This window comes from Pieris napi, chromosome 24 (genome assembly GCF_905475465.1).
Source record: "Pieris napi chromosome 24, ilPieNapi1.2, whole genome shotgun sequence".
Lineage (NCBI taxonomy): Eukaryota > Metazoa > Arthropoda > Insecta > Lepidoptera > Pieridae > Pieris > Pieris napi.
In genome coordinates this window covers 1,199,361-1,225,504 of record NC_062257.1, presented here as the reverse complement: position 1 = coordinate 1,225,504, position 26,144 = coordinate 1,199,361, and the positions used below count along the sequence as shown (strand labels likewise).

Sequence of the window (26,144 nt, the reverse complement as noted above, 5' to 3'; positions counted from 1 at the left end):
TACTTGCATAAAACCTATGCTTTTAATGTTGTACATATTTTATACGGTTTGTCTCTTTCTATTCTATTATAATTCGAAAGCTTCAGAAAGAGATAACTATTTTTTTAGTATTAAGATGTCCCTTAGATTTACGTTTATTTTTACAGGGGCAAAATTATCGTATGATTTATACCTTTATAAAGCAATATAAAATTAAGTTAAATAAAAATTTGTGCTTATATAATGTTTTATTGACATAAATAATTTACAATCCTATCCGTGGCCACAGTTTGCATCAACCTTATGTGTCTGACACACGATTTTGTGTCTAAGACATGTCAGTTTCCTTACCAAGGGCGATTGATATTCAGTGGGTCCACCGCCACCAAATTACCTTTACCGAAAATCATAAATCGATTCATATAGCCTACATCAAATAAAATCACTGGCTGAATCCGATTCATTAAAATGTTGACTTTTACCAGAAAATTACTACTGACCGAAAGACTTGTATTCATACTCATGTATTAATAAAAAAAAAACAAATGAAGTGTGATTTAGATTACATTCAGAACACACATTTCTGGAGAGTACATAATAATGTCAAAGTTAACTGTAATTATTTCAACTAAAATTTAAATCGATCGTAATATAAAAATGGCCTATCTCAGAAAACTTGATTGAGAGAAAAAGAATTTTTTTTCTTTGACTATTTCTAATTGTTAAACGTAAATCAATCAATAAACCTTTTTAAAAATTTCACGATTATTTAAATGATCCGAATCCTTGGGATTGATTTGCTCCAGTTCAAACAATTTGTATGACTTTAAACTAGGCGATTAAAAAGAGTGGCGGAGAGTTTCTTGCCAGTTCTTCCTATGTAAATTTAGAATCAATTTAACATCTTTTCTATTGACGTTCATAAGTGTACTTGGTTACCTATTTGAATAAAGTTTATTTTGTAAATAATGTTCAGTAAAAGGGTTTTGGTTGTTTAATATTGTTAATAAAACACAGTCATTTGTTATTTTTGAAGTTATACTTCTTTAGGCGCGTTATGAAAAATTGATGAGAGTGAAATTTTACGATGCGCGCGCATGACACAAAATTAATAGAATGAAGTTGCCAACGGAAGATGCTACGGCATTGGACATAATTTAAAAACAACATTCGAATAATAATAGAATTTATGTTACACTTAATGTAAGAGAATGTAAATATTTATTTATTTAATTTTTCAAATGTAAACTGAACTTTATTGACTATAATGACTCCTTTTCCAGTCTTTGATTATTTAATTGTAATTAATTATTTGCATGCAATCAAAAACTATTTTTAATAATGCCAAAGAAGTATAACTTCTTACGCGCGTACATAAGTACACGCACCCTTTTTTATTTATGTATTTGGATTTTCTTATTAAGACTCTGTTCCCTCAGTCCGTCCTGGTTCGTCCATATACCATCACCGCTGAAATGGTAGTTTCTTTCAATTTCATATAAAACTAGACTTAACACTTGACTGTCGGAAAGTTTTGTATAATTTAAATTATTATAATTATCTGTGGTCTTTTCTGTTGGTCCTTTTCGCATTTTTTGAAAGCTGTCAATGTGTTTCGCTATTTCGGATCTGTAATTTAAAAAGTCATAAGTATTTAATTATCTACGTACATGTTTCAATAGATTATGACATAGAGAATATAATAGACTATAGATATTTTCGCCTTTTACGAAAAAACATTAGAAAATTATATAAACAAACTTCGTAAAACTAGTCTTTTATATAAACATTTTTGTTTGATACATAATATTTTCAAAATTATGTTTTAAATTATAATTAATTTTAAAATCTAATACGTGTTTTCTATTTAAAATCCGTAATTTAACGTAAAAAACCTCACGTTCTAGGTCTGTGTCTCATATTGCTGTATCTGCATCGCAATTTTTTTTAATAGACAAGTAGCTTTAGCTTTCTGTGCCTGACATACGCTGTCGATTGGGTCTTAAGAAGTGTTTCCGAACATTTTGTGCCGGGAACCTTAAGTTGGCGGGGGGAAATTAATTGTTTGCACTTTTTTGGCTTTATCAACTGTTCTTCATTGTTCTATCAAAAAATTTTTTTGTTCGTTCTTATTTTTTTTTTATTTATAAAAAAATTGACCCTCAATTTGGCACGAACTATAGATATTTTGAATAGTTTAGAACTATTCAATAACTGTTCGTTCAAAATAAACAACAGCCCTGCGAAAACCGCTGTATGAGTTCGTGAAGTGAGTTACAGAATCGCAGGGCTGTTCGGCTTTCATTATCCTGTACTTTAATAATAATTAACTTTTTTTTATAAATCTTAATTAAATGTTATTGCGCATGCGCAGTATCAATGCGCATAGTTCTTATAAATTATGCGCGGCCTATTTGAATTCGATTCAAAGAGACATCACAACAATAACAGCAACAACAACAAAATCATCATCATCATCATCATTGACGACCATCAAATATCAAAAATATATTAAAAATTTAATTTCTTAGATTATTTTTCTGGATGATTATTAAAAATATTATTTTATACTCAAATATATGCTTAGGTCAAAAAATGAAGAGAAAAGTTCATAAAAATTTAATTATTTGATTAATTCAGTAATGTTATCTGTCATAGTTAATTATTATAAAGTTAAAATCTTAAGTGTTTAGTTTACTAATATGTATATCTATCGTTATTTAATGATTGTTCTTTGGCTAGTTTAAGTGCATCGGTGTACAGCATATTAAACTCTATTCAAAACCAGCTGATTTTTGCTATATTTTTCACATAATGATGAATAATTTATAATAAGGGCTTACGATGTGATTATTTTTAACAACAATAAAAGATGTATTGATAATAAAGAACTTTTCTTGTTATTTCTTTTATCTGATAACGAACAGTTGATAGAGCCAAAAAAAAGTGCAATAAATTAATTTCCCCCCGCCAACTTAAGGTTCCCTTTTGTGCCGTGCCCTGGGAGTTAAGTCAAAACTAAATGTGTATGAAAATGACAGTTCGTGTCGACAAATTTTCATACAAATCTAGTTTTCGACTTTCTACATACACTACTGTTAAGGCCCCAGAGCCTTTCTCAAATTGTTATGCCCTAACATACACAATTTTTAATATTCAAAAAATTAGAGAAAGTTCAAAAAATCTCTAGATTATCTTCAAAACGTATCAATGTTTTGCCTTTTTAAAAAGCCTAACTATTCATTTAAAAAAATCCAATTCAACACAACGATTATGCCAACAAGAAAAAAACGTAAATCAACAAACAGCTGATCAACATCCGCCATCTTGTCTGTCACTGTTCCTAGGGTTTTTTGACATTTCAACTCAAAGTTGAATTCAATTGAACGCTGATAAATTTGAGGCATTTAATGGTGTTGATAAAAAAAGGGTGCGTGTACTTATGTACACGCGTAAGAAGTTATACTTCTTTGGCATTATTAAAAATAGTTTTTGATTGCATGCAAATAATTTATTACAATTAAATAATCAAAGGCTGGAAAAGGAGTCATTATAGTCAATAAAGTTCAGTTTCCATTTGAAAATTTTTTTTTTTTTTTTTTTATGTAATAGGAGGCAAACGGGCAGGAGGCTCACCTGATGTTAAGTGATACCTCCGCCCATGGACACTCACAATGCCAGAAGGCTAGCAAGTGCGTTGCCGGCCTTTCAAGAATTGGTACGCTCTTTTCTTGAAGGACCCTAAGTCGAATTGGTTCGGAAATACTTCTGTGGGCAGCTGGTTCCACATAGTGGTGGTGCGCGGCAAAAACTGCCTTAGAAAACGCTCTGTTGTGGAACGACGGACGTCGAGGTGATACGGATGGTATTTTGTATTTTGCCTTGACGTCCGATGATGAAACTCAGCTGCAGGTATTAGACCGAACAACTCCTCTGAACACTCTCCATGGTAAATGCGGTAGAAGATGCAGAGAGATCCTACATCTCTACGCAACGCCAAGGGATCAAGCCGCACGGAAAGTGACTGGTCGTCGACGATTCGAACCGCTCTTCGTTGAATACGGTCAAGTGGAAGGAGCTGGTACTGGGGAGCTCCCGCCCAGAGGTGAGAGCAGTACTCCATGTGGGGCCGAATTTGCGCTTTATATAGTTGCAAGCGGTGGCCCAGAGTGAAGTACCGTCTCGCCTTGCTGAGCACACCAAGCTTTTTGGAGGCTAATTTAGCCTTTCCTTCCAGATGACCGCGAAACTGAACGTTATTCGATATGTCAACGCCCAGTATTCCGATGCTAGCTGAGGCTTTAAGGAGAGTGTCTTCGAAGAGGGGAGTAGCGACAAAGGGAGTTTTTTTAGCGGAAAACGCGCATACTTGTGTCTTCTTGGGGTTAAATTGGACTAGATTTAGTCTACCCCAGTCCGAGACTCCACGTAGAAGAGTTTCGACTTCAGACACAAGTTTGTTCCGGTACTCATCGACAACAGCCCGAGAAATACCTGCCCGGCCAGTGTAAAAAGTATCCCCAGTGCTGTCGTCCGCATAGCAATGAATGTTGCTAAGCTGCAACATATCATTGATATGCAGAATAAACAGGGTCGGGGATAGGACACAGCCTTGTGGGACACCAGCATTCACAGGTTTCAGGTCGGAGCATGCTCCGTCGATGACGACTTTGATGCTTCGATCAGCGAGAAAGCTGGAAATCCAGTTGCATAATTTCTCAGGGAGCCCATAGGCTGGAAGCTTCGAGAGCAATGCTCTGTGCCACACCCGATCAAAGGCTTTCGCTATGTCCAAACTTACCGCCAGCGCTTCCCCCTTGGACTCAATTGCCTCTGCCCACCTATGTGTAAGGTATACAAGGAGGTCACCAGCCGAGCGACCACGACGAAAGCCGTACTGGGAATCGCTAATCAGCTGGTGGCCCTCTAGATACCTCAAGAGCTGGCTGTTAATAATGGTTTCCATTATTTTGGAGAACAAGGAGGTTATAGCTATTGGGCGATAGTTGGACGGATCAGAGCGATCGCCTTTTTTAGGGATCGGATGTACCGAAGCGATCTTCCAGCACTTCGGAACAGTGCCGAGCGTGTAAAGGTACCGGAAAAGGCGCGTTAGGACCGGAGCCAACTCAGGAGCACAAGTACGCAGCACAATTGGGGGAATGCCATCAGGCCCGCTCGACTTATGGATGTCCAAGGAAGACAAAGCTTTACGGATAGCACGTTGCCGGAATATAACTTCGGGCATCGTAGTATCACACCGCAATAGTGTCGGTGGTTCCTTCCCTTGATCATCCAAAGCGGAGTTCGACGCAAAGAGACAGCCTAGAAGATCGGCCTTCTCTTTCGCGGTATGGGCCAGTGAGTCATCCTCCCTATGCAATGGTGGAATTGAGGGCTGACAGAAATTCCCTTGGACAGCTTTGGCAAGAGACCAGAAGGCTCGAGTTCCCGAAGGGAGGTGGGCCAACTTCTCACCAAATCTGGCAATGTGCTCTGACTTTGCTTTAGCGATTTCCCGCTTGAAGGACCTGGAGGCTGAATTGTATGCTTTTTTACGTTCGCCGATAGTCACATCACAGGATGTCACCGCTTCTGCCCAGGCTTTGAAGCATTCATGCTTACGGCGCAAAGCCGCTTTGCAAGAACGCCTAAACCAAGGCTGGGACTTGCCACCGACCGGCACCGCAGAAAATGGAATAAAAAGATCCATACCCTGCAGGACCACCTCGGCGACAGAGTCAGCGACGGCATCTGGAGTACTCGACGAAAAGCAAATGGGCCCCCAAGGGTAGGACGCAAAAAAAGACCGCATCCCATCCCAATCTGCTGACTTATAGTGCCACACGCGGCGACAGCCCGCGAAGCTAGGCCGTAGAGGGCGCGTGAACGGCACAATGCTCCGGACCACACAATGATCTGATGAACCCAATGGCGGTTCAACAGAGACTTGGTAGTTCTCCGGATGTGAAGTCAGCAGAAGGTCCAACAAAGAGGGTTTATGACCATCCACATCTGGTATTCGCGTAATCGCAGGGACCATTTGTGTCAGGTCGTAGGCTAAAGCAAAGTCGTGAAAGGATCTTCCCGCGTGATCGTTAGTTTCAGAGCCGAGCCAATCGGCATGGTGGGCGTTAAAATCGCCAAGTATCACGATTTCAGCGGTAGGAACCCTTTCGAGCAGGGAATCTGTAGCCATTTGGATGTGCTCAATGAGTCGGTCAGTTTCGGTATTTCCGCTATGGGACCTATACAGGCATGCGTAGAATCGCGGATGGTCATCGCAGTCTACGCGCAGCCAGAGGTTAGATAGGTCCCTTCCTTCAAGCGTCCCGAGGCGACGAGAACAGATATCCTCTCTGACGTACACGCAAACTCCAGCCCGCGGCACAAATGAATGTTCCAATTTGTACCCCGGGTAGGAGAGGTAGGAAGTATCAGCCGGGGAGGAAATCTGAGTCTCGGTAAGAAAGAGCAAGGCCGGCTTCGCAGTCTCTAAATGGTGGTGGACAGCGTTGATGTTGGAATTGAGCCCCCTAACATTTGTGAAGTCCACGGCGAGTGTGGACGGGGGTGCCTTTGTTAAATTGCTCCGTTTGCCCCGAGAACAATTACTATTGTTTTTATCGAGCGCAGAATTGCCCCCCCCAGAATACGAAGGGCAGCCTGTGCGTCCACCACCGGGTGCTGTGTGTCCCGGTGTTGGACGCCCAGAGGGGGATTCTCCACCGCGAGCGCGTGTGGTACCCCCCTGGGGTAGTTTCTGTTTTTTCTGCACCTTCATATTTCTTGTAGAGGGGGGGGAGGGGGATGGGCTAATTAATAATATTTATTATTATTCTCTTACATAAAGTGTAACATAAATTCTATTATTATTCGAATGTTGTTTTTAAATTATGTCCAATGCCGTAACATCTTCCGTGGGCAACTTCATTCTGTTAATTTTGTGTCACGGTGCGCGCGCATCGTAAAATTTCACTCTCATCAATTTTTCATAACGCGCCTAAAGAAGTATAACTTCAAAAACTACTCACCCAGGATACAATAGTAAATGACAATTTTCCAAAATAACTTTATCATTGAAATCACGTTTCAACATACATATATTTTCATATATGACATTCAAAGCTGTATGGAGCCAATATTTGTGCCTTCTTAAGTCATTTATTAGCAATTTCTGATTAGTTCCATTCAGAGTTGTCAGAATCAATATGGCGATGTCTCGACTACATACTTTGCTTCCAAAGCTGGTCATGTATCTGAAAGTGTAAAAAGTGGCGCTACAACCCATAGACTTGTACTAGACATTGACTTTTTGGGTCTAAGACATGTCGGTTTCCTCACGATGTTTTCCTTCACCGTTCGAGCGAATGTTAAATGCGCACATAAAATCTCTATTAGGGGAATCGAATGTACGACCTCAGGAATGAGAGTCGCACGCTGAAGTCAACACTGCTCAAAATTTAAAACAATATATATACCATACAAACTATTTAAAAAACGGATTAGCACCATTCATAAAGTATTAATTTGTCTCTTTCTGTCAAATTATGTTAACGCAGCGATGAAAAGAGATAAGTATTTAAACAAAATGCAATTTTTAATAAATTTGTGTAAAACACACAGAATGGTTTGTATAGACGACTCATTGGTCTAGCGGTTAGTACCCCTGACTGCGAATCCATGGGTCCCGGGTTCGATCCCCGGCTGAGACGAACATCGATGTGATGAGCATTTGGTGTTGTGCCTAGGTCTTGGGTGTTTAAACATGTATTTATATGTCTATCTATCTATAATATTTATGTATATCCGTTGCCTAGTACCCATAACACAAGCTTCACCAGCTTAGCAAGGGACTAGGTCAATTGGTGTGAATTGTGTTAAAAAAAAAAAAGTGGGACGGACGATAGTATAACGTGACAACGTCATAACAAAACATTGATGAAATGATTTCATACTTTTATGAATAAAAATATCTCTATTTTATATAGGAGTGAGTACTCGGACGAATAGGCCAATCGAGTGGAAGAGAGATAGATGCGGCGCAAGCGTACAATGAGCGTATCGGGACAATGAGCGTAACGGGACAACGAATCATGCTTTTTCGTGCGTACAGTCGGCGTTCATCGCTTTATTAGACGTTGCCACATCAAAATATTTCTTGTTAAGTGTGAAGATTGCAATACTTACGAATTAAATATATTCCGCGACGAAATAAGACTGTTGAGACTAAAACACTGTTTCTTCGCTGATTGGAATTTCAATAGACGATGCAAAACTTTCTTTTGGTGTACTACCATAGACAATATCTAGAAAAAATATTATGAAATTTGTAAATAAAACGTAATTACATTATTTATAGCGACGTTTTAACTTAACAGTTGGTCAGTGAGAGATTAAGCTATTTATTGCTTTAAAGTTAGAGTGATGTGATACCACCGTCTATGGACACTCAATAAGAGAGGACTCGCGAGCGCGTTGACGACCTTTTAAGAATTGGTATAGTTTGTAGTTATGTTATATAGAATGATATATATGTGAACGTGAATTAATTTTTACATCGGCGTTTCGATAATTACAAATCTAAAATAAAATTTTAGTTTTCGCCGCGCAGACACAAACCGTAAGAGCGTACCAATTCTTAAAAGGCCGGCAACGCACTCGCGAGCCCTCTGGGATTGAAAGTGTCTATGGGCGGCGGTTGTATGTTGTTGATGTCTCAATATGAAAATTCTTCGTAATAGAGAATTTGGTTGCGTTATAAAGAGTGATATAATGTATGGGTTTTGTGTTAAACCAAAGAAATTTAACTCATTTTTACGTTATAAAGACTATTTCGTTATAACCAATGACGTTATAAAGAATTTACACTATAAAACTTACCCTAGGATTAGACGATAGTATTTTGTATTCCTTCATTCCTCCAAGATCTTCTAGTCTTTCTCTTACTGAGTCCGGGTTCATACAATACACACGCAAACATCGCCTTTGGGCGTCTTCAGATATTTGATATTCCTAAAAGTACAATATTATACACCCAATAAGTAAATTTATTTTATTTATTTATTAGACGACTTATTGGTCTAGTGGTTAGTACCCCTGACTGCGAATCCATGGGTCCCGGGTTCGATCCCCGGCTGAGGCGAACATAGATGTGATGAGCATTTGGTGTTGTTATTAGGTCTTGGGTGTTTAAATATGTATTTATATGTATATCTATCTATAATATGCATGTATATCTGTTGCCTAGTACCCATAACACAAGCTTCACCAGCTTAGCATGGGACTAGGTCAATTGGTGTGAATTGTCTTTAAAAAAAAAAAAAGTTTTATTAACACTTCGTTGCAGAAACATAATACAATTGAGGCTTTCAAGCGATCTCTTCCAGGCAACCATTGTGAAAAAAAAACTTTTTGATAAGGTAAGCAAGAAGTGACGAAATCTGCTTACGTAATACTTGAACGGCCCCTTAAGGCCGCTTCACACACATCAGTGAAGCCACAGTTCCGTTCCGCTCAGTTCAGTATCAGTGATACAGTATTGCGTCAGTCATTCAATTCACACATGTCAGTAATCAGTTTACGGAGCTTCAGTGAAAACGTGTCCGTCGTCAAGCGTGATTATAGCTCTGTTCAATACTACGGAGCTAGCAATGATAGCTGTCGCTTTAGGCAAAGAAGAAGATTAAGCATTAAGGAAAAAAAAAAGAAAATGGGTGCCGGTGTCGGCACTGACACTGATATTTTTGGTCGATTCACACATATCAGTGAACCCACAGTTCCGGCACAGTACCGTTACAGTTCCGTATCCGTGCTACAGTGGTGCGTCAGTGCTTCAATTCACACATATCAGTTGACGTCGATTGTTTTGATGGCACTCTTCAATAACATAGAATTAGCTATGATAGCCATTGCTTTAGACGAAGAAGAAGAAGAGAATCGAGGAAAAAAAAGAAAATGGGTACATGAAGCATGGAAGTTAAGAGAAACAGAAGGAGAATTCGTGACATTATACAAAGAATTAATTAAAGACGAAAGAAAGTACTTTGAATATTTTAAAATGCATAATATTTTTTATTTCGATGCAGCGGCGTCAGTGATCCGTGATAAAATATCGTTGTCGCCGATCACGTCCGTGATGGCCGGTGCCGGCACTGACACTGACGGTACTGAGACGACACTGACACTGACAAGTGTGAATACATCCATAGAGAATGTTTGAAAGAATAATTATCACTGATGCGGTACTGTGCCGGAACTGTGGGCTCACTGATATGTGTGAATCGACCTTAACGTGATTATAGCTCTGTTCAATACTACGGAGCTAGCAATGATAACCAGTGATTGCCGAAGTGGTCTATATCGACCCCTAGGGGTCTATGACAACCTGCAAGGGGTCTACGTTAGCCAAAAAAAAAAATTTGGGGGTCGATGAAATGAAAATGGGGGTCCACGATAGTGGATCTCAACGCATACACTGATAGTACCTATTTACTTACATCATACTATCTTATAATATCAAAACATATATATTATTTATAAAAGCACCTATAAAGAAAAATTGTATTATATATGTTTATATATATGAATTTTTAATTTCCTTTCCATCGTCAATTACCTAGTGGAAAGGGGGTTCAGCGCTGTTACCAATCTCCTAACGAGAAAGAGAAACAGACTGGACATCATTAGATTTAAGGAGATTTAAGATTAACCCTAACAAAATTGACGCCAAATGTTGATAATTTATTATTAAAGCATCAGGTTCGTCCTTCTTACTAAAAATATTGACTTATTGCTTATGTTATTTTATTTTATGTTTATTTAATGCTACGTATATTTTACATAACAGATACAAAATTTTATTTTGTGTAGTTTTAATTTAAATTCAATTAATAAATGTATAAATTAACATGTGTTTTTACTTTAAGTTTTTAACACTAAACTTCACTACAGTTAGAAATTTACAGGAAATCAATATCAGTAAGTAGGGGGTCTACCCAACACGGAAAAACATGGCAAGAGGTCTACGACACAAAAAAGTTTGGGGAACTCTGCTTTAGACAAAGAAGAAGATTAAGCATTAAGGAAAAAAAAAAGAAAATGGGTGCCGGTGTCGGCACTGACACTGAGAGCACTGTGTCGTCACTGACACTGACAAGTGGGAATGCGTTGATAGTGAATGTATGAAAGAATATTTCGCACTGTGCCGGTACTGTGTCGGAACTGTGGCTTCACTGTTATATGTGAATGAGCCTTTAGACTGTCGTCTCTTCCGACATCGTAGTCGAGGATCTTTTCTTTAGGTACATTCATCTCTTCTAGAGATCATTTTTAACACTTACCTTTAACAAATCCTTGATGTCCAATAACGCTTTATAATTATTTTTCAAAAGCGCCGGTACCATTTTTATCGCTTCCTTTATATCGATACCGGCCAATGACTCAACATTATCCAGAATTAATTTCGTATTAACAGGATCTGATGATATGATACAGCCATTCCTTATAATACAATTCCTATCTAGTTTTATAACATTCTCGGCCAATTCCAATGATTGGCGAATGTCATTCATCGGTCTGTGTTTCAAGGGTAAATAGTGTTTGCAATATTTGGCGAAATCGTCGGATGTTATTGAGAGCCGCCATTGCAGATAACGTTCCAATACACTCATTCTTATTGTTACTGAAATTATTAAATACGCAGACTAGAGCTAGAACGTCTAACTTAAATGTCTTGAATGACAGCTGTCAAATATTTTTTGAGTGACGTTTGACATTTTACAGCGCTAAACGAGACTGTGATACGAATTATAATATGAACTAAACTAGAAACAATAAAAAATTTATATCAATATTTGAATTCAGACATGTTTGTCATGTATTTTTAAACGGGGCATAAATTTTCAGTCAAATCATTTTAATGGGAATTCAAACCGGGACTACTATGGGAGTTAAAGTAGGGAGTTCAACTTACATATATTTGTAGTAGAATCCGAGAACTTTTTCAATGACTTCTCATTTATAGGCCATTCCTGAAATATATCCAAGAGCGTCTCCTCAAGATTAGCTACTTCTCTGATAAGACCCTCCTTTTTCAAATGTGATATTGTACGAGACTTCACTGTTGTATTGTATCTGAAAATATATAATTTTACTGACATATTTGAATTAAGAACATCAAAACGATTTTATAACCACATTATATCATTGCTCAGTTATCCTATGTTTAATTAAAGTCAATAAAATCCAAGCAGAAGAAACCAAGTTGCAAGTTTCAATTTCTCGGCAATAGATGGCAGTAATAAACGTTATTACTGCCATAATACTTTAAATAAATAATAATATTATATAGATTTTTATAAGTTTCATGTGAAAGTGCTTCGCTGTCCATGATTTTTTAAATGTATGTGAAACAATGTAACTGACGTAAAAATAATAAAATCTTTAATTTGATACAATTGTTACATACAGATACATAAAATACCATTTTTAAATAAATATAGTTTTTCATGAACCATTGTGTATAATCTAATACAGAAATACATCTAAATAATACTACTAAATCTTATAAAGTAGCAGAAACTGTTCTATGTTCTTACAATATTTTCTCTTTTTTAATGCTATTATTTGCTTTGAATTAAAGTTATAAAACTCAATTTCAGTTAGTCTAAGCAAACATGGGGTCTATTTTAGATTTTTTTATGTTACAGGCAGGAGGCTCATCTGATGCTAAGTGTCGTCACCCATAGACACTCCCATCGGGCATGGGCAAGCGTGTCGCTGGCGTTTACGTCTACTTGCAAAAATTAAACATTCAGATATAGGTGTATCTTGATTTTATAACAATTTATACTAAAACTAACACAAAAATACCTTATTAAATGTATAGGTAAAATTTTAATAAACCCACATTCTTTGAGTATCTCTCCATAATTGTCCAGAGATATTATGTTTATGCATAGCAAGTGAGGGTTGTGACATGCCTCTTCTGGTGTGATATCAAATTTTTTTAATACACCTAGAGAGGTTTTTAAAGAATCCGAAGTGATTTTTGACAGATTTGGCTCAGTTTTCTTCAATTCTTCTAGTTTTTTTTCAGGAAACGATTCACCTGTGATAAAATTGTGATATCAAATAACTTTTTTATATAACATGCGTATTGATGGTCTAAAAATTATTAGAATACAATTTTATAGTATACTTTTGAATACAAAATTAGTTAAAATAATGTCTCTGAAAACAAAATTGTATTGTGTTGTTTTAAATTTTTTGTGTTATAAACTGTGGGAAAATTAAAGGTTCTTCGGCACGGGTTTCCCAGTTAAGTACCTGCTGCAAACTTAAATATGTAGCATAATTTGGCCTTCATGTTATGATATTTAAATAACAATTATCATAAATAAAATGAAATGCGCTTACAACTTACCCATTATATTTTTGTAAAATTTTAGAAATGGAACATCATTACTTTGAGAGTAATATCTTTTATCGATATTTGATGTCACTAGTCTTGACGAGGTTTTAGCAAAGTAAATAACACACTTCTTTGATATCATTTTATAATCACTATAAATTTTTATTAGACTAAACGAGAACTATAACTTGTATGAATGTATAATTATTGTATAACATCCAAGAGGTTATCTTAGCATAGTAGGTTAATATTATAAAATTTGGCATAAACATAAGAGTTATACTGGTAACTACTTAATATATTTAATTAGGAGTCATTGCATTTGTTTAATGCTTACTTATTTAAATATTTTTCTTTTTACTATTTACGTTCATAATTTGTTTACTATTTTATCATTTTTTTTTATTTTTTGGAGTTTATGGCCTGGTATCTAGATTCTAGACCTTTAGGCCAAGTCTTGAGTATTTACTATTTTATCACTTGCCCAGAGGGCACAGCATAAAAATCTAATAACTTTACACACACTACACAGATTACTTATTGGAATATATATTTTTTTAACGGCATCTATTCTCTGAATATCCTGACTATTGTATTTTTATTTTGACGGCTGACTGCTGTCATCATTATCTAATTGACATACTCGACTTATGATTAGTAATTTGTGTGTAATAATTAATAAATAAGAATTTATGCTTTAGCTGTAAGCCGGTACCCCTTCATTGAATTCTCTTGTTGGAATTATAATCGAAAAATAACCGATCATGTTAAGAAATAAGATTTAAAATTGGAAAAGATTTTTTTATAGATACAACGCCATCATTTAAAGGTAGATAAATACCAAAATTAATAACAGAAAATAATAGTATGTAAATTTAATAACATTTTATTTGAATTTCAATATATGTTATAAAGAATAATTTGTTATTACAGATGGATTGGTCAGCTGTTCGTAATCATTTTAAACAAACTTGGCTTACAACTTTAATGAATTGTATATTATTTAGTGGAGTTACTTATTTTTTAGTTTGGGCTGAGGTATGTAAACAAAACCATTTATAATTTACAAAAGTAGTCTTTTCTTATCGTGAGTTTGTTAAAAATGGTAGAGCTGTTTAAAAACGATTCACAAGCGTTTGTAACTCGGTTATCAATTATATTTTATTAACACCAAGGTTTTTACATTTGACTTGGATGTATGTGGTAAACTAGAAAGTATATAATTACACTTGAGCTACATCAATATCACAATGTAGGAGAAAGTAACAAATACATACAGATAAAGTGTAATGTGTTATGTAGCTAACTAGTAAATATATAACTAACTGAACATTATTCTAGGGTCATGCAATTCAAAACAACCTAATGCTAGAAGAGCTTGTATCAGCAGCAGAGACTATAGATGTTCATTCGATTGATGATCCAGAGAGGTATGAGGGTCAAGTTGTACATGTCGTAGGACCTATAAGAATATTGGAGCCAATATCTGAACCAGATTATAATATACAAGTCCAAGCCGTCAAGCTCAGAAAACGAGTTCAAATGTATCAGTGGATCGAAGAAACTACGTAAGTATTTAATTTAATTTCTGATTTTAAATTAAAAGTGTATACAGGCTGTATAACAAACTAATAAGTTTAAATTACTAACAAAGGCTACTTGATCGCAATCAAACTATTTCCATCTTAGATGTTACATACCTTATGATGCTTTCAAATGGAGTGTTACGATTTGTAACAGCATAGTGCCAGAATATGGAAATGGATAATATTGGTTTTTTAAATATGTAAATAAATTTTTATTAATTATATTTAGACATACCTACTAATAAAACCTTTGACCTTTCTTGAAAAATAGAAATGGTATACCACAAATTTATTTGTAGGCAAAACTATTTCTGGGTTGTACCAAAGAATAAATTTTCAATGTTATGTATATATTTATTTTGTTATGTGTTGAAATGGTGTTATTTTTTGGATAGATTGTTATCTAGGGCTATGCTTCATTTCTAAATCTAGGGCTGAGAGATTGTGTTAAATTGTGTGCTATTTAATTTATAAAGTATTCATACGATCATACTACAGCGGAATAAACTAGGCACAATTACTATGATATACTAGGGGTGTTCTATAAAAAGTGATGACTATGACCAACTATCATTTGATTAATGAATTTTTAAAATCTATAAAATTTTAGCTTTAAAAACAAAACATACACTTATTATTCCCTTTTTAAAAAATCGTATTTCTGATCTCTTAAAAAAATGTGTACCGCGGCGAACTCTAAATCAACAAATTTATAGCTCCTGAAAAGTTCCATTAACTGCGGAAATAATCACTAGGAGCTAGGTTCCGTGAATATGGGATGATGCATCAACTCGAAGCCAGGTTCTTAAATGGCAGCCATCGCAACACTGGACTTGTGCGCGGGGGGATTATCTTGATGAAACTTCAGCGAGTCTGCGTTGCTTGCGTATTTCCTCACGCGACTTTGTTATTTCTCTTGTGAAAAATGTAACCTTAATTGCGGCTTCATGATTAAGGTATTCAATCATTACCAACACTTGGCTGTCGCAGAAAAATCAGACCGGGCTCAGACCGGCGCATGGTCTCTTCCAAGTCATGGACTGTGTATTTGTTTCCAAATGGATTGAGGCAAAAATAGACAAAAATCGGTCAAGATCTTGTTGTAACAAACTTTGCCAAGAAACCTTACTTCTCTTACCACTTTACTCAAGTAACCTTACTTCTCTTGCCACTTTTCTCACGTAACCTTACTTCTCTTGCCACTTTTCTCAAGTAGGCTTACTTCTCTTGCCACTTTTCTCAAGTAACCTTACTTCTCTTGCCACTTTTGTCAAGTAACCTTACTTCTCTTGCCACTTTACTCAAGTAACCTTACGTCTCTTGCCATTTTTCTCAAGTAACCTTACTCCTCTTGCCACTTTACTCAAGTAACCTTACTTATCTTGCCACTTTACTCAAGTAACCTTACTTCTCTTGCCATTTTTCTCAAGAAACCGTACTTCTCTTGTCATTTTACTCAGGTAACCTTACTTATTTTGTCACTTTTCTCAAATAACCTTACTTCTCTTGCTACTATTTTCCAAAGTAACCTTACATCTCTTGCCACTTTTTATCCAAGTAACCTATCTCTTTGCAACAGTTTCCTAAGTCTGACAAGATTATTAACAATTCCAGGGAAACAGATAACTTTATAAGTGAACATGCAGATGAATCACAGAAGACATACTGGTACCGGAAAGAATGGAAGGATAACGTCGTTGACTCTGCTCTGTTCTACATCAGACCTGGTCACCACAATCCTACATCTATGCCGATGTTCAGTGAAACGCATGTAGCGGATAATGTAAAGATTGGATGGCTGTTTTTAGGTAAATAATTATTTTTTTAACAAAGATATTTGTAAGAAATTCAGCAGAATGTTTCAATTACTCTGTGGCATTGTTATGATTTTTTTTTAATTCTCGATGAGCTTTCAATACAATACAAGTGAGGTTGAATTTTTTCTATGTACGATAAATATGGCTTTTGAAATCTTGTAATTTTTTTGGTTAGATCTGGTTTTAATTTTTCAAGTAAATGAGTAAAGCATTCTTTAGATATTCTAAAATAACCATAAAACTTGCTCTCGTCGTATATTAATTCTTTGTAAAGTAAAGAAAATTCCCCTTCTGCTTCTCGCTTTCTCCAGGTTGGATGTACACCCGATCTTCTTTTAGTACTTTCGCTTCGTTTTTCTAATACTTCGTCATTGATGGCAATTGCAATAGCTGCCAATTCAAATTGTGAAAATTGCATAATTACTTAAGCGTCAAGTCTATCGACAGATGAAATCACTAGCTGACAAAAACAGATATAGTGGTGCAAGCACGTACGTGCGTACACCCAAACAGCCCGGTGTAACATGAATCAATGTCCAGGACGGCGCACGGTGGCCGTGTCCCGGCCGAGGCCCGGCCCGGTCGCGACACGGTGTAGCGTGAATCAGCCTTAATACAATGCAACAGAAATATGACAGAATAAAAACTACTTATCAAGACTTAGAAGCTTGACATATTCGGTAGTGGGCTGATCAATTTCAAAGAAAACATTAAGTGCTAATTTGATACCTAATTCGCTGTTTTGCTAGTAATTTTTGCTTATTGTTACGTAAAATTGTAATGTTTTCATTGTATTTTTATTATTTTATTTTTTTGTAACGTTTATGTTTACCATAATTGTCATGTATTTTAGAAAACAAAACTTATACTGCAGATATAGAATTATATATGATGTGGTGAATTTTAATAAATAAATAACAATACAATACAGTACAATACAATAAATTACAATGCAATATAATGCAAAACAATACCAATAAGGTAACGGTTCTCCCTCCGTACTGGCTTAAACTTACAATAGAAAGGCCTGTACGTGCCCAACAAACTACAAAAAATATTATTTCAACAATACAATAAAGCATAAAGTAAGAAGATACAGATAGCTATGCCTCCGTCTCGCTCTCTCTCTACTTATATGTAGACTAGATATCATATTTGATAGCTCATGTGTCACAATGCTAGTTACCATACTCCTCCGAAGCAGCTTGACCGATTTTTATTAAATTTTATAAGCTTATTAGTAGTATTAGTAGGGGTGTCCACCCCAAAAAAATTTTTATTCTTTAGAAATTTTTTTGTTTTTATTTTTTATGATACAGCATCCAAAAATACATATAACCCCTATTTTTCACCCTTCTACGATCAACCCCTATTTTTTATAATTGTAGATAGCAATTTTAATTGAACTAAAAAATTTTTTCCTTCAAATAATATACATGGCAAAACAAACATTTGCCGGTTCAGCTAGTTGCATATAAATTACGCGTCACGTTGTTTGTCCGCTATGGATTCCTAAACTACTTAACCGATTTCAATCAAATTTGCACACCGTTGTGCAGTTTGATCTCACTTAAAATATAGGATAGCTTACATATATATAATTCTACTGTACGTGTGTATGCCACTGAACTCCTCTTAAACAGCTGGACCGATTTGAGTGAGTTGTTTTTATGCGTTTGGGTGGAAGTCCTGGATGGTTTAAATTCACAACTCTGCCCGGCAGATGGCGCTGCAGTCGTCCTTTTGTAAAACGTTACAAACGGCGGGCATTGAATTACGCGGTCTTTTTTAATATATTTTTGACTTTCCAGTACCTTACACCACATAATGGTAACTTTTAGGTATAAAGAGTCTCTAGGTGATCACGAAACGTGTTACTATACTTGGGTATAGAAAAACGTTACGGCGCGTTACATGGGGGGGGGGGGGGGCGATAATATCCAAAAATTGCGTGACGTAATACTTGAACGCTTCCTTATCAGCATCAGAGAGAAGCTCGTACTTGCTTGTATTGGAGTCTTTTTAGGTCTGGGCCTCATATTTCTGTTTCATGGTCATTTGTCAACCTAAGCAAGTAGGTGATCAGCCTCCTGTGCCTGACACATGTGGACTTTTTGGGTCTAAGACAAGCCGGTTTCCTTACGATAATTTCCGTTCGATTGAATGTTAAATGCGCACATAGAAAGTCCATTGGTGCCTCTCGACCTCAAGGAGGAGAGACACATGCTAAAGCTACTAGACCAACACTGCTGCAATTATTATTCCAGGTGGAGATGTGAAAAGAAAAGTGAATGATTATTATGAAATTTGGTCGGATTCGAGGCCGGAAAGAAGTGATATAAAACTCCATTCGGGATTCTATTATCATGGGAATAGCGCATTGGATCATGAAATTGGTGATTTACGAATTCACTTCTCCTACGCGGGACGGGAGGACGATATTGTAAGTATACGTTTATGACAGCTGACAGTAACGTTATTGCTCTGACATATGACGCTCCACAGAAGTATGTGACGATTGCTTCATAGACAGGTGTATGACGTATGCTTCATAGACAACTATGTGACGTTTGCTTTATAGACAAGTGGATGACGTTTGCGTCATAGACAATTATGTGACATTTGCGTCATAGACAAATACCTATGTGACGTTTGCTTCATAGACAAGGTTATGACGTATGCTTCATAGACAATAATATGACATTTGCTCTATAGACAAGTTTATGACGTTTGCTTCATAGACAAGTCTATGACGTTTGCATCATAGACAATTATGTGACGTTTGCTTCATAGACAAGTGTATGACATAGACATAGATAGCCATAACATTTATTACTAACAAAACACACGCATAGAAACACACAAAATAACAATTGTAAAAAATATATATACAAATATAAATATAAAAGTGACATAATTGTCTATAGACAATTTGAGTTTAGATAGAGTTCGAGCCATGTACACCAAAACATTAAAAAAAAGGGTGCGTGTACCTACTTATGTACGCGCGTAAGAAGTTATACTTCTTTGGCATTATTAAAAATAGTTTTTGATTGCATGCAAATAATTAATTACAATTAAATAATCAAAGACTGGAAAAGAAGTCATTATAGTCAATAAAGTTCAGTTTACATTTGAAAAATTAAATAAATAAATATTTATTATTATTCTCTTACATTAAGTGTAACATAAATTCTATTATTATTCGAATGTTGTTTTTAAATAATGTCCAATGCCGTAGCATCTTCCGTGGGCAACTTCATTCTGTTAATTTTGTGTCACGGTGCGCGCGCATCGTAAAATTTCACTCTCATCAATTTTTCATAACGCGCCTAAAGAAGTATAACTTCAAAAAAATGTTTCAGTATACAGCTGTGGGAGTGGTAGAGAGTGGTACACTCCAACCGTACAGTCCAACGAACTTCCCCTACGCGGATCCGATTTCATTATTACGAAAAGGCTCATACAGTTTAAAGCAGCTCTATGGTCTTGAGAAAAAGGATGCAAACACACACACATGGAAGTATAGAATATTGGGATTCATACAGGTTTTCGCTTCAGCTATGACCCTGCATCCGGAATGGATGACTCTATGTAAGTATATTTTTGAAGTATTGAATAATATTTGCGTCACGAAGATGTGCAGCGTTTTCGAACAAAAGGGAGAGAGCGATTGAGAGAGTGAGAAAGGGCGAACGTAGCATGAAGCCAATAGCCTTGAGTGAGAGTAGGGAGCAAGCAAGTGAGAAAGATCGAGAGAGAGAGTGAGATAGAGCGAACGTTGCATCACGCACAGTGCCGTGGAGCGAGAGGTAGGAGCAAGCAAGTGAGAAAGATTGAGAGAGAGTGAGATAGAGCGAATGTCGCATCTCGCACAGTGCGGTGGAGCGAGAGGAGGAAAGATTGAGAGAGAGCAAGTAAGGGAGATCGAGAAAAAATACACGCTATTGGTTGATGTATTCACATTACATATGTGTAACTCTAGCGGTTAGGGGCCTCATAGCCTAGCGGTCTTATTAAGTGGCAGCTAGGTGAGGGGTACCGGGTTCGATTCCCGGTTCGAGGGCAAGTTTTAATTTAATTTAAATTTGTTCTCGGCCTTTGGGAGGGTTGTGCGGTACCGGGCGAGTGCCTAAACCGTACATGGAGGGCACGGTCGAATTTCTAAAGACAAGCACGAATTATATAAAAAAACCTATGCTTGACGCTGGCTAATGCACAAATCGTGCCAGAGCCATAAAAAAATACTCTAGTGGATTTGGCAGCGCACGCCAGAATAGCTCGCAGATGGTAGATTTTATTCTGCTTGATATTTTCGACAATTCACATAAAATCTTTATAAATTGTAGCCTATGTGTTATTCTGATGTATTATTATTGTATTATTCTGATGATTATTATAAAGTTTCATTAAAATCCATTCAGTACTTTTTAAGTGAAAGAGTAACAAACAGCCATCCATACTTACAAACTTTCGCGTTTATAATAGTAGGATAAATATTAAATACTTAAATTGCTCTTATTTCAGTTCTCCAATCAAAGTTGGTCTCAAGTAACTTGCGACGTTGTACCCGGCTGTGGGTCAATTTTGTTTTCTCCTTCTCATACACACTGTTCGTGATATCATTGCCTTGGTGAGTATTTCGTCATAGTGGTAGAATAGTGACGAATGTCACTTAAGGTTAGCTGTAATAAAGAGCTAAGTATGACTTCTTTATGTCAAATCCAATACATTTTTGACGCAAGTCATACTTAGTTAAGTCACTGAAGGTTAGCTGTAATAAAGAGCTAAGTATGACTTCGGTATGTCAAATCCAATACATTTTTGACGCAAGTCATACTTAGTTAAGTCACTGAAGGTTAGCTGTAATAAAGAGCTAAGTATGACTTCGGTATGTCAAATCCAATACATTTTTGACGCAAGTCATACTTAGTTAAGTCACTGAAGGTTAGCTGTAATAAAGAGCTAAGTATGACTTCGGTATGTCAAATCCAATACATTTTTGACGCAAGTCATACTTAGTTAAGTCACTGAAGGTTAGCTGTAATAAAGAGCTAAGTATGACTTCGGTATGTCAAATCCAATACATTTTTGACGCAAGTCATACTTAGTTAAGTCACTGAAGGTTAGCTGTAATAAAGAGCTAAGTATGACTTCTTTATGTCAAATCCAATACATTTTTGACGCAAGTCATACTTAGTTAAGTCACTGAAGGTTAGCTGTAATAAAGAGCTAAGTATGACTTCGGTATGTCAAATCCAATACATTTTTGACGCAAGTCATACTTAGTTAAGTCACTGAAGGTTAGCTGTAATAAAGAGCTAAGTATGACTTCGGTATGTCAAATCCAATACATTTTTGACGCAAGTCATACTTAGTTAAGTCACTGAAGGTTAGCTGTAATAAAGAGCTAAGTATGACTTCGGTATGTCAAATCCAATACATTTTTAACGCAAGTCATACTTAGTTAAGTCACTGAAGGTTAGCTGTAATAAAGAGCTAAGTATGACTTCGGTTTGTCAAATCCAATACATTTTTGACGCAAGTCATACTTAGTTAAGTCACTGAAGGTTAGCTGTAATAAAGAGCTAAGTATGACTTCGGTATGTCAAATCCAATACATTTTTGACGCAAGTCATACTTAGTTAAGTCACTGAAGGTTAGCTGTAATAAAGAGCTAAGTATGACTTCGGTATGTCAAATCCAATACATTTTTAACGCAAGTCATACTTAGTTAAGTCACTTAAGGTTAGCTGTAATAAAGAGCTAAGTATGACTTCGGTTTGTCAAATCCAATACATTTTTGACGCAAGTCATACTTAGTTAAGTCACTGAAGGTTAGCTGTAATAAAGAGCTAAGTATGACTTCGGTATGTCAAATCCAATACATTTTTAACGCAAGTCATACTTAGTTAAGTCACTGAAGGTTAGCTGTAATAAAGAGCTAAGTATGACTTCGGTTTGTCAAATCCAATACATTTTTGACGCAAGTCATACTTAGTTAAGTCACTTAAGGTTAGCTGTAATAAAGAGCTAAGTATGACTTCGGTTTGTCAAATCCAATACATTTTTGACGCAAGTCATACTTAGTTAAGTCACTGAAGGTTAGCTGTAATAAAGAGCTAAGTATGACTTCGGTATGTCAAATCCAATACATTTTTAACGCAAGTCATACTTAGTTAAGTCACTGAAGGTTAGCTGTAATAAAGAGCTAAGTATGACTTCGGTTTGTCAAATCCAATACATTTTTGACGCAAGTCATACTTAGTTAAGTCACTTAAGGTTAGCTGTAATAAAGAGCTAAGTATGACTTCGGTTTGTCAAATCCAATACATTTTTGACGCAAGTCATAATTAGTTAAGGCACTAAATGTCAGTTGTTATTACAACTATAATACTAGTGGACCCCACAGACGTTGTCCTGCATGATATTTCAAGCTATTAGGATATTAAAGTATGAAAGTACCGACTGCAGCGCCACCTGCCGGGCTGATTTGTGAATCTAAAGCATTCCCAGATCCCCTTGAACACACACAAAAAATTTCATCAAAATCGGTCCAGTCGTTTGAGAGAAGTTCAGTGACATACACACTCACAGAAGAATTATATTAATTATATTATATATATATAAAGATAATAAAGTATGATTTCGATGTTTGTCACATAATGCCGTCATAGCAACTTGCCAACAAAATTGTGTGCTTTCAAGGTTACAGATAACCCTAAGTGTTACTTAGATATGACAAAAATATGAATTGACATACCGAAGTCATACCTAGCGCTTTCAACTGTAAAATAACCCTTAGATCTATCTATCTATACCATCTCTTTAGGTCGTAAAACATAAACATAACATATTTATTATTATATCCCGAAATTGTTTGCTTTCATATAACGTTCAGTATGACTTAGATATGTCAAAAATGTATTGATTTGACATAACGAAGTCATACTTAGCAACTTGCCAACAAATTCGTTGGCTTCAAATAACGGTATCATAACATATTTTTGACATGTCTAAGGGAGCGTTCAAGTATTACGTCGCGCAATTTGTAGAGATTATTGACCCCCCCCCCCCCCTGTAACGCGCTGTAACGTTTTTCTGTACTCAAAAGTAAAACGTTTCGTTACCGACTCTTTATACCTAAAAGTTACCATTATGTGGTGTAAAGTACTGGAAAGTTGAAAATAATATTAACAATAACGCGTAATTCAATCACCGCCCCGCATCGTTACGTTTTATAAAAGGATACCCCCCCCCCCCATTCGTTACGTTATACTTGAACGCTCCCTAAGTCATACTTAGCGCTTTCTAGTATGGTTTACATATGTTTTTAAACGAGCCAATTCACCTTTTTTGTAGGTTATTTCACAAAGCGACCTTTGGGGCTCTGTTATTAGGCGGGGCATTACTTCCGCTAGTACATTATTCGACGCTGTGGCGCGATTCACGAAGGAACGAACGAGAGTATCGCTGACAAGGGCTGCACACGGCTTTGCCTGTTTTAGTGGAAATGTGTGCCATGGCATTGATATATGCCTTCATCGGGTTTCAAGTTGTTGATATGTAAATCTATTTTTTGATATAGGAAGCTGATTATTCATGAAGTCAAACATCTTTTTTTATGTAATAGGAGGCAAATGGGCAGGAAGCTCACCTGATGTTAAGTGATACCGCCGCCCATGGACACTCACAATGCCAGAAGGCTCGCAAGTGGGTTGCCGGCCTTTCAAGAATTGGTACGCTCTTTTCTTGAAGGTTAACATCATAAAGAAGTGTTATATTTATTTATATACACTTTGTTGCATTACAATATAAAAATTTAACATAATTAAATGTAAAGGAGGGCAACTGGCGGCCTTATCGCTTTCGAGCGGTCTCTTCCAGGCAACCACTGTAAGAAAAGAAAAAAAAATGTATTGAATTATATTTGTAAATGTATAAAGGAAAGATTGTGTAGTTGTTAAGCTATTGCATAGATTTTATCACGGGCTTTGAGTGCGGCGACCGAATCAAGAAATTCCGTAACGAAAATAAACCTAACACACGATGACGTAATATAGGTGCTGCCAATACGCGTTAGAGCGGGACAGAACGCATACCGCGTCTCACATCGGTCTGGCGTGATTGGTGACGTAGCGTAAGCGCGGCCGGTGCAGCCGGTACGCGTTAGAGTGAGACAGACTATATAGGCGTGGTAGTCTGAGTCAGGTAGAGTGGTAGAGTTAATATCAAAGAAAAAAAGTTGATAAAAATGCTATGCAATAGCTTTACTGCGGCAGTCCCCGAGTGCCACACGTTTTCAATAAGCACGTTTTTAATTTCTAAATAATTTATTTCATAAATAAAATGTGTGTAATAAATTGCCAAAAAATAAAATGTAAGCATACAAAAATCTAGTCGAATATTTAGTTTAGTATTAACTTAAGTTAAGTAAAATGTTGCTAAACTATATATATAATAGATTTATTTTTATTAAACTTAAGCTGGCCCAGCGTTTTGCGTTCAGTGAATATTGACAGATGGCTGACGATATTTGACACGTCGATGATAGTCTGTGTAAGCACGTTTTTAATTTCAAAATAAAAAAATGTTTGTGTAGTCGGTTTACGGACTGTAGTTTAACGTGACAACGTCATAAAAAAACATGTATGTTGTAAATGTAATGTGTCAAGTATGTACTTAAGTCTTCAAGTACTTGAGCGTAACGGGACAATGAGTCATGCTTTTCCGGGCGTGAAGCCGGCGTTCATCGATTTATAAGGCGTTGTCACGTCAAAATAGCCTTTTATTTCAGATACTTTTACACTTATACACATTTATAATTTCTGTATATGTCTTTTTTATGTATATGTCTGTGTGCCCCATTTTGGCAAAGGCCCCCTCCATATCCCGCCACACCTGTCCACCTTCTGAATTGTCTTCCTCTTTTTCGTTTATTGTACCGTGGGCAGCAGTGTAGTACTTTTTTTTTAATGGCTCTGGCACGATTAGTGCATTAGCCAGCGTCAAGTATAGGATTTTTTATAATTCGTGCTTGTCTTTTTAGAAATTCGACCGTGCCCTCCATGTACGGTTTAAGCACTCGCCCGGTACCGCACAACCCTAACAAAGGCCGAGAACAAATTTAAATTAAATTAAAACTTGCCCTCGAACCGGGAATCGAACCCGGTACCCCTCACCCAGCTGCCACTTAATAAGACCGCTAGGCTATGAGGCCCCAGTGTAGTACTTTCTTGGTCTACTTTTCTGTTCCTCTTTCCATGTACCCCGTCCATTTCCTAAGTTTATTTTTGTTGAAACACCTGATACCTTAGTTGTTCTTCTTAATGATGTATACTTTATTTT

The 26,144-nt window shown here is 36.4% G+C and overlaps 2 protein-coding genes across 3 annotated transcripts; one reads left to right on the top strand and one right to left on the bottom strand.

Moving 5' to 3' along the window:
* Positions 1 to 1,358: 1,358 nt before the first annotated feature.
* On the bottom strand, positions 1,359 to 13,817 carry LOC125061735 (transcription termination factor 5, mitochondrial-like). 2 transcript variants are annotated; one of them, XM_047667310.1, is made up of 8 exons: positions 13,406 to 13,817; positions 12,853 to 13,090; positions 11,954 to 12,114; positions 11,322 to 11,662; positions 8,863 to 8,994; positions 8,170 to 8,288; positions 7,014 to 7,238; positions 1,359 to 1,608 (listed from the first exon to the last, which is right to left on the bottom strand). In XM_047667310.1, the coding sequence occupies exons 1-8, from the start codon at positions 13,533 to 13,535 to the stop codon at positions 1,374 to 1,376; spliced, it is 1,581 nt and encodes a 526-aa protein (XP_047523266.1). In that variant the 5' UTR covers positions 13,536 to 13,817; the 3' UTR covers positions 1,359 to 1,373. The 2 variants fall into 2 exon arrangements, with proteins under 2 accessions (XP_047523266.1, XP_047523268.1); XM_047667312.1 differs by having other exon boundaries at positions 12,890 to 13,090.
* Positions 13,818 to 14,028: 211 nt separating this feature from the next.
* LOC125061736 (transmembrane protein 43 homolog) lies at positions 14,029 to 24,506 on the top strand. Its single transcript, XM_047667313.1, has 8 exons — positions 14,029 to 14,222; positions 14,327 to 14,431; positions 14,735 to 14,961; positions 16,594 to 16,787; positions 19,064 to 19,239; positions 20,162 to 20,390; positions 21,324 to 21,429; positions 24,159 to 24,506. The coding sequence occupies exons 2-8, from the start codon at positions 14,327 to 14,329 to the stop codon at positions 24,271 to 24,273; spliced, it is 1,152 nt and encodes a 383-aa protein (XP_047523269.1). The 5' UTR covers positions 14,029 to 14,222; the 3' UTR covers positions 24,274 to 24,506.
* The last annotated feature ends 1,638 nt before the right edge of the window (positions 24,507 to 26,144 follow it).

Coding starts and splice junctions, on each gene's coding strand:
- LOC125061736 (XM_047667313.1), top strand. CDS start 14,327: ATGGATTGGTCAGCTGTTCGTAATCATTTTAAACAAACTTGGCTTACA. Junction 14,962..16,593: donor CAGTGGATCGAAGAAACTAC/GTAAGTATTTAA, acceptor TAACAATTCCAG/GGAAACAGATAACTTTATAA. Junction 16,788..19,063: donor GATTGGATGGCTGTTTTTAG/GTAAATAATTAT, acceptor TTATTATTCCAG/GTGGAGATGTGAAAAGAAAA.
- LOC125061735 (XM_047667310.1), bottom strand. CDS start 13,535: ATGATATCAAAGAAGTGTGTTATTTACTTTGCTAAAACCTCGTCAAGA. Junction 12,115..12,852: donor TTACCTATACATTTAATAAG/GTATTTTTGTGT, acceptor ATATATTTTCAG/ATACAATACAACAGTGAAGT. Junction 7,239..8,169: donor TCGCGGAATATATTTAATTC/GTAAGTATTGCA, acceptor TTACACTTTCAG/ATACATGACCAGCTTTGGAA.